We start from the raw sequence: 13,801 nt of genomic DNA on the forward strand, positions 1-13,801 counted from the left end.
TCTCCATTAATAAAACTATTAATATCTCACTTTATTTACCTTTACATAGAGGTAGAATAATTTACAAACACAATAATAAAAAACAAACCTTTCATACATCATTTCGGACATATTATTTATAACTTATACAAGTTGAAAAAACAACCTTTCAGTCTTCTGTGATTATTTAAACAACATGGATCCATCATTAATTTGTTCAAGCATCGTCAGGGTTTACTTTACGGAGTGAGTGAGTTTTTAGCAAAGCATGATTTCTTTTTTATTTAATTTGAATGTGATGGTGATGGTGATATAACAAACACATTTCCACAAGAACCACAACACAAGTCTGGACCTGTGATGTTCACACACAATGATAAAAGGCATCATATCAAAATATAATTTAATTTAAAGAAGACTAACATGTTGGGAGTAAATCAAGTAAATAAGAAATACTTTACTTTGAGGCGAAATAAAAAGCGTCATGGCCAAAAGAGAAAACATGAGAACTGTCCATAGTCAACAGAGATGACATGTTGCTGCCATACAGTGTAATAAATATATAAAACTCTACATATACATCCAGAGAGCGATCACTATCACACGTTAGTAAGCATGTATATGGCCAATTAGATCGTTACCAATGATCAATGTATTCATGTATCCATTGTTTGAATATTACACATCACTGCCTTCAAATCTTGAAAATGAAGAAACGTTCACAATGATTCAAGTTTCCAACCTCTGTCAAACAAAAGAACGGAAAATCACACAGGTTGCAGTCTTGTCATTTGAGAAGAAAATAAAAAGGTTTGAGTCATGGAATAACTGCACAGTTAACTCAAACCAGTAAACACTGTCTGTAACTGAAGGAAGTTTTGCAGATTGGATGGTTTCTGAGCAGATGTTTTCCTTTGAATGTGGAATCACAGATGAGTTTCCTCTTGGATTTTGGAATGATTAACAATAACACTCACTTAACAGGAATCTTTGTTGGCAAATAAGTGTTTTTTCTGATATTCAGGCTGATGCAAACAATCAGAGGTAAGACTCTGTAGAAAAGCAGCTTGTATTCACTGTGCCTTATCCCTTGAGATAATAATCCGATCCAAAATAACAATTTAATTTAGTTTTCATCACAGAAATGAATTCAATCGTTGGATAACGGGGTTCGTGGTCTTCAAAACACCAATCTACAGTCACTTTAAAAACTGCGGGGAACTTTAAGCACTCGGCCAGACTCCCCCTGAGATGTGAAGTGGGCTGTTAACCTACAAATATTTACTGAGGAGAATCATTACTTCTGAGTCAAGCCCTTTAAGCCAGTTAAATATTACAGCTGGCTCCACAGCGCTGTGGCTAACGTGTGCGTGGTTAGAGGGGCTGTTTACATAAAGTCTAATGCCGGCCAAGTGCACATCCTGTAAACACAGAGCAGCGGACAGAGTGGAGTCTAATGTTTTTATTACGTTGGTTTCTGTTTTTCCATCATTAATATATTCGACAGAGAAAGCTGACTAGGATTACTGGAGACAATAACAGATGAAGGGATTAGGGGCTTTAGATAATGAGATAATTGTTAAGAGAGGAGTGATTATGGCACATAGACCACATCTGATTGTAATGACATGTCTCTTGTCTGCTCACCCTTCCTCCCTAAGAACAGCAACACCTCTACCAGAAAAGAGGCGGTTTAACAGACTTCTATGACCTTCCCAAAGTACCTGTACACATTCAATCTTGACATCTAAAGACGTTAAGTTTAGCAGTTTCAGGGCTGTCACTGAAAAAGGATTGTTTTTTTTTTTTTTAAGAGGGGTTGTTGAGGTACTTATCCAAAGTCAGTGTATGACCCACAGTAGATGGTAGACGACAGGCAACCAGTTTAAAGAACCAAACAGTACAAGAGTGATGGGAGACACAGCTTTGGACGGAGGGCAACAGCAAAACACACAGTATCATAGCCACTCAGAAAGGCCCAGCTAAAAAAAACAATATCTGTTTAAGTGTGCGTTATATATAGAATACATCACGGCTTTACTTTTGTCAGACAGCCCCTTGTTATCTATGTTCTCTGATAGGCTACCTAGTGTTTTGAAAAAGAACATGTGGGTTGGTCTACTGCTGCCTGGACCAGTGAGTGAGTTCATGTTATTGTGTGAAATACATTTAGCTGCTGCCCCTGTCAGCACTACATACCTTTGCTTCCAAGTCTGTGTCTGATTCTCCAAACTATGAGTGTGCCGCCCATAATCTACTGTAGGTAATAACCTGATAATGGATAAGCACCTATTGCAACAACACTTTAAGCAATACGAATTATCCCTTTAAAACAAAGAAAAACGTTGAATCCAAACATATTGTCAGACGCATCCTAACATGATTAAATGAGACAAAATCCTTGATTTAGATGTACGCCACTTAGCTGGAATTTAAGCACAATCCTTAATAATCTTTTCATGGTGAATGTGCATACATTTATAAATGTCCTTATAGTGTTCACATAGGTGCTTCATTTAGTTTGTTTACACAAAGAAATGACTACAAAAATGCTCTGCGTGTAAGCTTCAAGTTTTAAAATCCATAATATGTAGACACATAAAAACATTTAGCAGTTATGTAAGGATGATACTGAACTGTTTTTGGTTTGAAAATCATGAAGTGATAACAGACTAGTGTCCCAACGCAGAGAGAGAAAGTCAGATCTGTCACATTAACATTCAGCAACTATGCATGTCCCAAAACGATGGGACAGAGTCTGTCTCCTCTCTCATTTAGACCTCAGTGTAGTATGATATATATATATTCAAAATAAAGCATCTGTATAAGCTCGCTGATCCATGTTTCAGTTCTTAGGGTCTTCGCTGTGAATTACCCTGTCCGATTCCTTTCCTCCTGGGCGCTATATAGTTTCTTCAGCAGTGAAAAGACTCTTGCAGCATTTAAGAAAATGTTTCTTAGTGGTTTTCCATCTTTGTCTCTAGTGTTCATCTGAAGTCCTTTTCTTCATTTCTTTTCTCCATCTCTATTAATTCCAGGAAATATCCTTTTTTCCCCTCTGCCCCATCGCCTCTGGGGCAAAGCCACTTATTTCCCCAGGCCCTGACCTCACCTGAGGATTTTCCCTCTTCCTCATCTCCTGCTACTCACTGTCCTCTCAGCTGAGGGCACGTTTCTGCTTCACCTGTAGAAACGCCTGCTTCTCCATCAGCTTTCTGAACAGTCCTTGCGTGTTGCCTAGCAGCTCTGTGTGCTGGCCACACTCTGCGATACGCCGCTGATCCAGAACAGCCACGGCGTTAGCGTTCTGGATGGTGGACAGACGGTGAGCGATAATCACGACCGTCCTCCCTGTTGATTGGGCGAGAGGGACAGGAACAAAATTAGTCAAAAGAGACACAAAGTGGCTTTAGTGTACCAGTAGAGAGAGGATTCAGGGTATATGCAGGTCTCCTGAAGTCAAATGTAATACCTGTAAGACCTTTTTTAGAGACCCTTTCCATACATTTTAAGATCTCATCGCCTCTTGGAGTTTAACCGGTTACATTGGCGACACACTTCCTCACATTGACTATATACAGTATTGATGGTCCTTCCTCCTTATCTTCCAACCATTTGGACGCAAACTCACGTTTCCCCATAACGATGTTGTTTAACAACCGGCGTAAACGGACCTTCGCGCGCTATCAAGCAGTGAGCGTGCGATGTCCTGTTCAGATGACGTCCAATCCAACGGGATGCCATAAATAAACTTCACAGAATCACACTACACACCTACGCAATGATTACATTCAGGCAGACTGTAGAATACAACCTCTTTGGACAATTTATATACTTATTGAAAACAAGCTACAAAATATAATACCTTGGAAAAGGCCGTTTAATACTTTTTAATAGCCTTAATTTTCGCTAAATTGATTTATCAACTTTTAATACTTTTTAAGACCCCGCGGACCCCCTGGGATTGTAACTTTATTCTGAGATGAAAACAATTGAACAGGAGAGAGATCTACCTGTCATCAGACGCTCCAACGCCTCCTGGACCAGGAACTCATTCTCAGCATCCAATGCACTAAAGAAAGATGGTCGTTTAGGGTTGTCTTCAACTAATTAAACTAAGATGTGTTTGTAACAAGCACAAATAAAAAACAGTTTCTAAAGGCAGGAACATTATCATATAAAAGGTAAACTAATGCAAGAGTTATAACGATAGTGAAAGTATTTTTTGTTTATTGTCTTTCTTACCTGGTAGCCTCATCCAACAGCAGGATCTTAGGATTCTGTAAAAAGAGAACACAAATGGGAGAAAGGATTAAGGACGCACACAACAACAGGAAGTGTGTAGATCCTGGTTCAACTTGACATTTTAAAAAGTGACAGCTCACTTCAAAATTAACAACACACATTTTCCCTTACTCTTGCTGCTATTCATCAATTTAGATAGTTTTAGATCTAAAAATAGAACCACGGGTCCCTTGTGGATGATAACAGTCTGTGAGCACTGACGGTAACAATCAGGCCGGGTTAAAGGATAATGAATGTTAAGTGCATGTGACTGGTTGTATGACGGGAGTAGTGTCTTTCTTCAGATGTGGTTAAACAGTAAAACAGCCATGTTGTTGTACTCACCTTGAGCAGAGCCCTGGCTATGGCTATCCTCTGCTTCTGACCACCTGAGAAACAAACACAAGTTAACCTTGTGCACACACAAAGGCTGTAGATGTTTAGGTGCTCTGTGTCGAATGTATGCGAAAAGCCTCGACTAAAACATGTTTGAAGTTGGAGAACAACAACTTTTATGACCAAAACAAATTATTGAGTAGGGTAGGTGAGAATGGAGAAACCAGCTCGAGTACGAAGCCGGAAAAAATCTGCCCCTTCCTTCAGACTTCCTTACAGAGCCCCTCCTCCAACACACACGAACGCGCACATGACCAATGAGGGCACGAGATAAGTTTGTGCACAGATGGAAGGCAGATGACATTTTTTTATGTATTTATTGTCAAAGCACTTAAGATATTCATTGCTATCGGGATGTTAAGAGCAGTCCATGGAATATAACAAAAAGTGTATCTGAAGTAAATGACCTACCCCACCTTTAACTTGGGGTTAAAAAAACTTGCTAAATACCTTTTAGACTTGGAAACATTAAATGGACCAGTCTTTCTAAAATGTAAAACAACTAAAACTATTGCAAATTAAATTACAGTTAATATAAAGTAGTATTGAATTGAAATAACCCTTTTAAAAAAAGGAATAAAGAACCCTTACCATAACCTGAACATGTACTGATTTGCAATTGTATGTACAATGGCAGCCAGGCAAAGCCTCTTTAGGGAAGGTGGTATGCCATCTTTGGTATCATTAACCCAGCCGCCTGCTTTCAACATCTTCAGTTGTGTAGTTGTTGTGATCACACCTCTGTGTTGTTTCTCACCTGACAGCAGCACCCCCTTCTCCCCCACCACAGTGTTGAAGCCGTCGGGGAAATCCTGGATGAAGTTGAAGGCGTTGGCGGCTCTTGCTGCCCCGTAGATTTCCTCTGTGGTCACAGCTTCTGGGTCCACTGCACCGTAAGCTATATTATCTCTTATAGAGTAGGAAAACAGCACGGGCTCCTGGGAGACAAGCAGGGAGACAAACTTCACTCAATATTTGATTGACTTGAAGTTAATAGAAATGCACATTATGCTCAGCTTATGCGTGAGCTGTCAGATCTGTTGTATAGGAACTGGCTAGTTAAATGCACAATAAGTGATTTTCTGTTGATAGGGGACTCTTAATCATAACAATAACAAAAGAGGAAGCTCGTAAAGTCATGAAGTAGCGTGGGATCATTTACTGGGAGCAGCTTTCACCTCTCTAAAACAATTGGTGAATAAAACAGGTAAAAAAAATAAAAATAAAGTTATTAAATTGAAAATATCTCAGTTTCTGTCACCCTGTTGGACTCCGGCTAAAGCCTTCTTTTCTGATATTTTAAGATCTAGATAGTTTGATGACTAAAGTATTTGATTAAGTAAACACATAATTAGCTAAATCCCAGATCTAATAACTGTATTGCAAAAATATGACTTAAAACTGGACCAAAACTCAACGGCCGCTTCTACCAGACAACCACAACGCTGCCATACACAAAAGGGATACAATACGAGCATTACAAAATCTAAGTTTGGAAATTGTTGTAGACATTTAGGATAATGTAAGTTCGCTGCTCTAATAAATATATAACATTTTAGTTTAGTCATTTTTAGACTTTTTAATGAAGAAACGTTACATTTGATACCTTTAAAGTTTAGCTTATTACCTGGCTGACAGTTCCAATGTGACTCCTGAGCCAATAGGGATTCAGATCTCTGATGTCGTGACCATCGATTGTTATAGTACCTGGAGAAAATGGGTTATTTTATAAAAGTTTAAACATCCATCTGACAGAGGTTTGTACTTTAAGTTTGTCATCAACAGATATTTCAAGACGTCCGATTACATATTAGACAGACCAATAATTCTCACCAGAGTTGCAGTCGTACAGCCGGAGCAGCAGGGACACCAGGGTGGATTTCCCCGAGCCGCTGGGTCCCACCACGGCCATGACGGTGCCCGCGGGGACCAGCAGGCTGAGGTCCTGGAAGATAGGGGCCTCAGTGCGGGTCGGGTAGGCAAAGGAGACCTCAGAGAACTCCAACCGCCCTTTCAGCTGGTCTGCAGAGAGCATGAGACCCTCTGAGGAAGGAGCACAGACACAAAGAGAGAACCAATATGTATCTTACTCCACTGGTTTAATACAGGCATACAACGCAAAGGGGGAAATGAGGAGAAAATAAATCAATTCAAACGGGAAGAAAAGTAGATTATTTGATGTTAATATTTAACTAAATGTAGATATTATCGTGATTCAAAGAACATCGCAAATAGACATTAGTTAGATTTATCACACTATATGGATCTTAACCTATAAACTTTTAGATTTTTTTTTATTCTATACATTTATTTTTCTTGAAACTGAATTGCAAAACAATCTTTCTACCGGTAATTCGTTTTTTCTTTCTAAAAGGTAAAGGATGGTTATTGATGTTAAGGTCCTTTTGCTTCTTACTTCTTCTGCACAATGTTTAAACTACAATTCTAACGCTCGTCATTCATCTACGTGTGCAATATGGGAACAAACTAAACCAAAACCCTCCAGTCTGTGTGTGTGTGTGTGTGTGTGTGTGTGTGTATGTGTGTGTGTGTGTGTATGTGTGTGTGTGTGTGTATGTGTGTGTGTGTGTGTGTGTGTGTATGTGTGTATGTGTGTGTGTATGTGTGTGTGTGTGTGTGTGTGTGTGTGTGTGTGTGTGTGTGTGTGTGTGTGTGTGTGTGTGCGTGCGCTAACCATTAAGAGGAAACTCTGGTTTTCGGTCCAGCAGCTCCCACAGTCTGGATCCTGCTCCGAATCCTTTCATCAGCTCAGAGTAGAAGGAACTCAGACCTGTAGATGAAGCAGAAGAACAAGCCGTCACACACACACATTTCACACTGATGTTAACATTACAGATGAGGATAAACCAGTGGTAATGCTGTATGTGTGGATATTACCTGCAATACTGATGCCCACCCAGAAGGTGTACATGAGGAAGGCTGACAGCTCCCCCACAGTCATGTGCTGGCTGGCCATCAGCAGGCCTCCCTTGTAGAGCACTGACAGGATCATGATGTTCCCACTGAGCCCGGTCTGAAACCCACATGCACACACACACCCTCTGGTTATTTGATTACTCCAACATCTGGCCTCACTACTACTTCCTGACACAGCGCTGATTAAACTGATTGCTGCCCATTAGGGAAACTGCTGTTGAACTATAGTTCACTGAGCCTGGAGATTAGTATGTACCTGATAACATCTGAACTAGAGAAACAGGAAATGTAGGTAGAATTATATCATTCACAAAGAGCTTATTTCTTTATCAGATTGAATTGCCAGTTTATTAGAGATGCCTAACTAAACCTTGTCCAATACAATAGCCAACAATTGGTACCTAGCTTATCATACTGTAGGTTATTGTTCTCAGTGTTTAGATGATTTAGTGATTATTACATTCATTGGACATTTTGATTTGTAGTGGAGTGCGGAGGATGATTTGCACAGCATGAGGAAAGAAGCTGCTCTGTAGTCAGGCGGTGCGACAGCAGACACTCTGACCGTGTACGGAGGATTGGATAATGCTTCTTTGTGGTTTAAGATCTGTCATTAACAGAAGTGTCAGGTACTGTGGTGTCGTGACGAAACAGGTGCAAAAAAGCAGAAGCCCCTGTGCAATATTTCACATCCTAACTGTGGATTTGGTTTGCTTCACTGACAGGAAACACACAGATGCACACACACTTACCACTCCAAAGAAGCCAGCCCGTAGTACAGCTTCCTTCCTGGCCAGCTTGAGGACCTGGTCTGTCTTCTCTGTGTATGTGTTGACCTCAGACAGCTCTTTGCCAAAAGCCCTGACTGTCCGCATGTTGCTGATACGCTCCTCTGCCAACTACACACACGGGTAAAACATTTATTACAACTTTTAGAACTCAGATCAGTTTCAGAGAATCTGTACATTTAATTAAGATGCCCCAGGCAGTGCAACATTAATCAGATGGACATAAAAGTCAAGAATAGAAAAACAGTATAGCTTCACTAACCAACAATATGAAGCCATGTTTACAGAATAGAACTTCACTGAACTTATACAAAAGGTAGATGAACTTGGTTTATTGACACAACAAATTTGGAATCACATTTTGTCACAGCTTCCTTGTTTTTATTTACCACATCCTCAAATAATGTCTTATTTGTTAGCGCTGTAGAACATCTGACAACAACGAACACCAAAAATGTCATTATGAAACTATTAAATACAAAGAAAGAAATAAGAAATGTGCTCTGCTGTGTTTCTGTGCACTGTACCTCTGTGGCTTGTGCGAGTGCGTCCTGTGTGCTTTTGGAGATGGAGCGAAGGTGTCTGCCATAAACCACAGCAAGACCAGCCAGAGGAGGAACAATCAGCAACACGAAACTTGCAAGACTGGGAGAGACATAAAACTATAGGAGGAGAAAGAAGAAAAAACAGAAGTTACTGTAAAGGACGGGTAAGGTAAGACAGAAGTGGGAGGGAGGAGGGGAGGAGGGAAGCAGAGGAGGAAGACAGAAGGAAAATGTTGCACCAAACTATCCTAATCAGTAATTACAGCAAATACTTTCATTCATTTCCTTGAACGTTCGTTATACCAGCAAATCATTTTACTTCCTTGTGATTGACTGGTAGTCATGAGCTTGCATTGTTATATCGTTTTCTGTTCGGGAAAGTACAGATAGAAGGAAGGTAACGGACCTGTTGAACAACAAATCTCACATCACTGTTAAAGAAGAGATAATGAAAGTGAGACTGGTGACAGAACGTCGTCACATGAGCGTCATTTAGATGAAAGCCCAGGAAACATCATCAGTTGAACTTTGTGAGTTTACAGGTAAGTGACCTTTTACACAATGCTTTGTGTCTCTGGGTGTGGCCGTCAGTCAATAGACTGTATCCTTTTCTTTGAAAATAAGTAAATCTGTAAAGATGTTTCCCAACAGCTCAGAACAGAAAGGAAGACATGGAAAAAGAAACCAAAGACATAACTATAAGTATTTCTTTGTACTGAACAACATAACTCCACATTCAGACACCTTACTCTGCAGTAGAGCTGAGACTAAGGGTTATTTTGATGACGGATTAGTCTGCCGGTTGTGTTTCAATGAATGGTTATGTCTATAAACTGTCAGTGAATAGTGAAAAATGGCCATCACATATTCCAGAAGTCCAGATTTCAGTCAAAACCCCAAAGAAATGCATTTGAAGTCCCTTATGTCCCTGTACTGAAAAACAACTACCGTATATACCATTCGCACTAATCAGATAATTTAATTGTGCCCTCCTCAGCAAAACGTATTGTTAAATAAATGTAACCTTTGTTTTATGTTGTTTTTTAATGTAATATTTATGGCATTATAACTGTATTATACTCAACTCAAGGCATATTTGAATTATTCCTAATTGTAGCCATAATTGTGCTGTTTCCATAGGTGTCACCAACTCCTTAAAGGTCTCCCCTATCATACTGTTTTTCATAAATATAATTGTAGGTCTCCGATATATACAAAACATGTCTCTGAAGTGTTTGGCTCCAAATACCAAACACATCATTGCAGCATCCCATAATCCCCTCTGTTTCAGCTCTGTTTCAAAAGTGCTGATTCTCTGTCTGTTACTTTAGATGAAAATAAGGAGCCACTCCCCACGCCCCTCTGAGAGAGATCTGGTTAAAAAGAACACAATGGTGCTCTAGGAGGAGATTCAGGTGATAAGGTGGGGGGGGGGTTACCTTGGTTGGTGATTGGCTAATGGTTAAACAAGTCAAAACATCGTTATGACATCATAAAGTGGCCAAAATCTGATCAGCTCATTTTCAGACAGGTTTTTCTATAAATGGATCAGGACAACAAGTGAGAGAATCTTTTTTCCTGAAACCTTCAGAATCTCTTTACACAGAGGGGACACATGGTTATTTATAAGAGACATGAAAAAGTGGATTTGGCACAATAGGTGACCTTTAATACAGCTTGGGTCAACAGCAAGAAAGACAGTTGGTGCTTGCAACTAAAGTTTTTTAGACCCTCTAGTTACACAATATCTCAAACATTTATTTCAAACGATCAATGTATCATAAAGGAAACATATTCCTTCCTTATTCAAATCTGTCCTGCCCGCCCACAGCAGACCCCCGGAGGGTTACACTCACCATCATACTGACTCCAGCAGCGGCCTGGGCGACGGCTCTCAGCCCGTCGGACAGGTTGTCGGTGATGGAGCGGCCCACCACGGCCGTGTCAGCAGAGAGGCGGTTGATAAGCTCTCCGGTCCTATTCTTGTCAAAAAAAGCCACTTCCTGTCTGAGGATGGAGGAGAAGAGGGAGGCACGGAGATTACGAACTATCTGTTGGCCTGAAAAGAGAAGACAATAGACATTAGTGAGGAAGATAAAGATAGGAGACTGTTGCAAAGAGACACCTCACTTTCACTTGATTCATTCATACTCCAGGCAGTCATTCAGTCAAAAATAATAATTGTGTTGCTCACAGCTTAATACATGTGGATAGTTGCACATATTAAATAACATTTGTGAAAAAATAACAACAGGCTCTTTTAACATGTGAAGTGGCATTTGTCATTGCCAGAACAACGATAGGAACTGGGACATGTTCATAAAAACTGATGACACAGGGTTTTACACCCTATACTATACTATATAGCCCCTGAAGCAAAATACACATTTATTAGAGTCATTCATACCAAAGGCAATAGCTGCTACATTTGTAAACAGCATTCACATTGAAACCATGTCCATGTTATTGTCGTCTGTACATGTTGTGTTATTTATTGTATGTGTTCTGATTCAGTATGATGTGTTCAACCAACCATTGAAGCAGAAGGCATATTTCCACATTTGAGGACCATAAATATTCTTCTTATTCCTGACATCAGCTCATTGATGCGGACATCAGTGAGTTTTAATTTAGTGCTGGCTGGATGAACCGTGTAGTGATCTTGTGAGTCAACATGTGTCTCTGTAGATTATTTGGATCTCTTTCTCACCTGATGTCTGCATGAGGTAGACTCTGGCAGCGTTGGCAGCCCCTCCACAGAGGAACACCCCCGTCATCATGATACATAATGATGTGAGGGAGGCGGTCATTGTCTCTGTGTCTGCTCCAGCAGTATAAATGGTGTCAATCACTTTACCCAGGAGGAATGGGGCTGACATGGTAACTCCACTGGACACAGTCAGGAAGCCAAGAGCAGCTGAGGTGGGAACAGGAAAAGACAGTATGACAGATCAATGAAATTAAAAGAAATGATTGTAGAAAGCAAAACCCAGGGCTACAATGTATAATTGGAAGGTTTATCTTCATGTTTTAAAAGGGTTACCATGTAAAACCCGATGAAAGATACTTGAAGGGGTTTTTCCAACCTTGGGAGTACTTTAATAGATGAGACTAGCAGCCTGTGCCAGGTGATGAATACAGTTTGACTCAATGTAGACATTTCTTATCTGGGAAAACCTATTTCTTAAGGTCAGAGCAGGTTTTCTGAAGTCACTGCCATTTTTGTTTTTGTTTAATATTGCTGTACCTCGGGTGTCAAAAAAACAAAGTGTATATTTCTCATATGGTTATACTTTGATCTTGTACTGCTTTGGTTTTTACATTTCCTTAAAAATATCAAAACAACAACAATATTTGTATACAAAACCAGGTGGAACAAGAAGAGATCATTAGTTATTCCTGTGCGGATTAAAAACAAATCTTTCTCCTGCATGGTCATATAAAATGATGTTTAAAAAAATGTAGCCTTGCACACATTCCCTCCTATATTTAGGCGAGGCACATCCAGATAACAAATACAAGAAGGGAAACACTGAAGAGTTTCACTGTGTAAGCTCCAAAATCTGTGTTGGACTGACAACAGTGAATAGATTTTTTAGTGAAATACTAAAAGTTTAGTTTTAACCAAATGTGCAGACACTCTCCACTTATTCTTAACCATTGTTAACATTTTAAAACTGTTAACATTAAGTACAGTAATTGAGTAAATGTACTTTATGACATTCCAGCACTGCTTGTAAATGAGTATTTCTACAATGTGGTAGTGCTAGTTTTACAGGTAAGTATAAGTGGATTCTCAGTGTATACCAACCTGCCAGTTTCCATCTCTCCGGGTGAGCTAGTTTCAAAATCCTTTTCACATCCTCCAGAGGGACCGTGGTGGAGGTCTGTTCGCCCTCTGTGTCCGCCCGGGTCTTCACTTGTCCGGCTGGTGTCGGTGTGGAGGCGGCCGAAGAGCTGGCAAAGGCAACATGTGTGTTTGTGATTGTCCGTGCGTGTGGACAGAGAATGGAGAGACCTCTGAGGGGACTGCAGGGCAGGACGGACACGAAGAGCCCCGGGGAGCAGAGCGGGAAGGCCGGGTGGGCTGAGGATTTGACCCCGGTAAACTGCCTCTTCCTCCGGGGGGCGGCTGAGAGAGTTAGCCGGTGATCCAGCCACAACATCCTCGGCTGTGTTAGCTTGAATTTGGATACTCCATGAGAGCAACTTGACATGCGGTTTAAAAGCCGCATCGTCCGAGTTTAAATGTTAATAGAAGCTCAAAAAAAATAAAGACAAGTATTTTCCTAGTTAGTAAATCAGTGATAAATGGAGGCCAGGTGTCTGTTGTTGAGTAAGTCCACTTGCATGGTTAGTCCCCAAGTCGGTAGGTCAACGAACCGTATCCATAGTGATCAGTTGTAGCGCCTCTCCCCGCTACATCCTCGAGTTTTAACCGTTATTGTGTGTTTTATCTGCGCCTGACAGCCCCGGGTTATCTCTTATTATCACCGAGCAGCTAACAACACCCTGCTGTCACTCTCATATGTCGCTCAATATGTAGCTTGACAGGCGGGCCAAGTGGAAACAGAAGCTACCGAAGAACGACTAGCACCACATCCACTCTGAGAAATACAGCTTGTTTTCATAGAAAGAGTCTAAATGGGTAAGAACCAGAAAGGTGACCCTGGTTTGGTTGTCATGTATTCACGATTCCTCCTCCTCGACCGACGGTTGAATTCAATGGCTGACGATACAAGCAAACTTTCCCAGGCACAACCAAGCGAGCACAGATCACCAATGAATAGTGTTTAGGGAACTTCTCTTTTTTTTTTTCACTTGGTTGAGCAAATTCCACCTACTCACTCATTTTTACAATAGAAAAATACA

General features: G+C 40.5%; 1 protein-coding gene across 1 annotated transcript; it reads right to left on the reverse strand.

Annotated features, from left to right (window-relative positions):
• On the reverse strand, window positions 1-13,675 carry abcb10 (ATP-binding cassette, sub-family B (MDR/TAP), member 10). The gene is made up of 14 exons (XM_079663774.1): window positions 12,741-13,675; window positions 11,640-11,846; window positions 10,786-10,988; window positions 8,912-9,046; window positions 8,349-8,495; window positions 7,558-7,693; window positions 7,355-7,450; window positions 6,493-6,702; window positions 6,287-6,366; window positions 5,417-5,597; window positions 4,609-4,652; window positions 4,225-4,259; window positions 3,993-4,051; window positions 1-3,330 (listed from the first exon to the last, which is right to left on the reverse strand). The coding sequence occupies exons 1-14, from the start codon at window positions 13,162-13,164 to the stop codon at window positions 3,137-3,139; spliced, it is 2,151 nt and encodes a 716-aa protein (XP_079519900.1). The 5' UTR covers window positions 13,165-13,675; the 3' UTR covers window positions 1-3,136.
• Window positions 13,676-13,801: the final 126 nt, after the last annotated feature.

The sequence above is a fragment of the Notothenia rossii genome (genome assembly GCF_949606895.1).
Source record: "Notothenia rossii genome assembly, chromosome: 2".
NCBI lineage: Eukaryota > Metazoa > Chordata > Actinopteri > Perciformes > Nototheniidae > Notothenia > Notothenia rossii.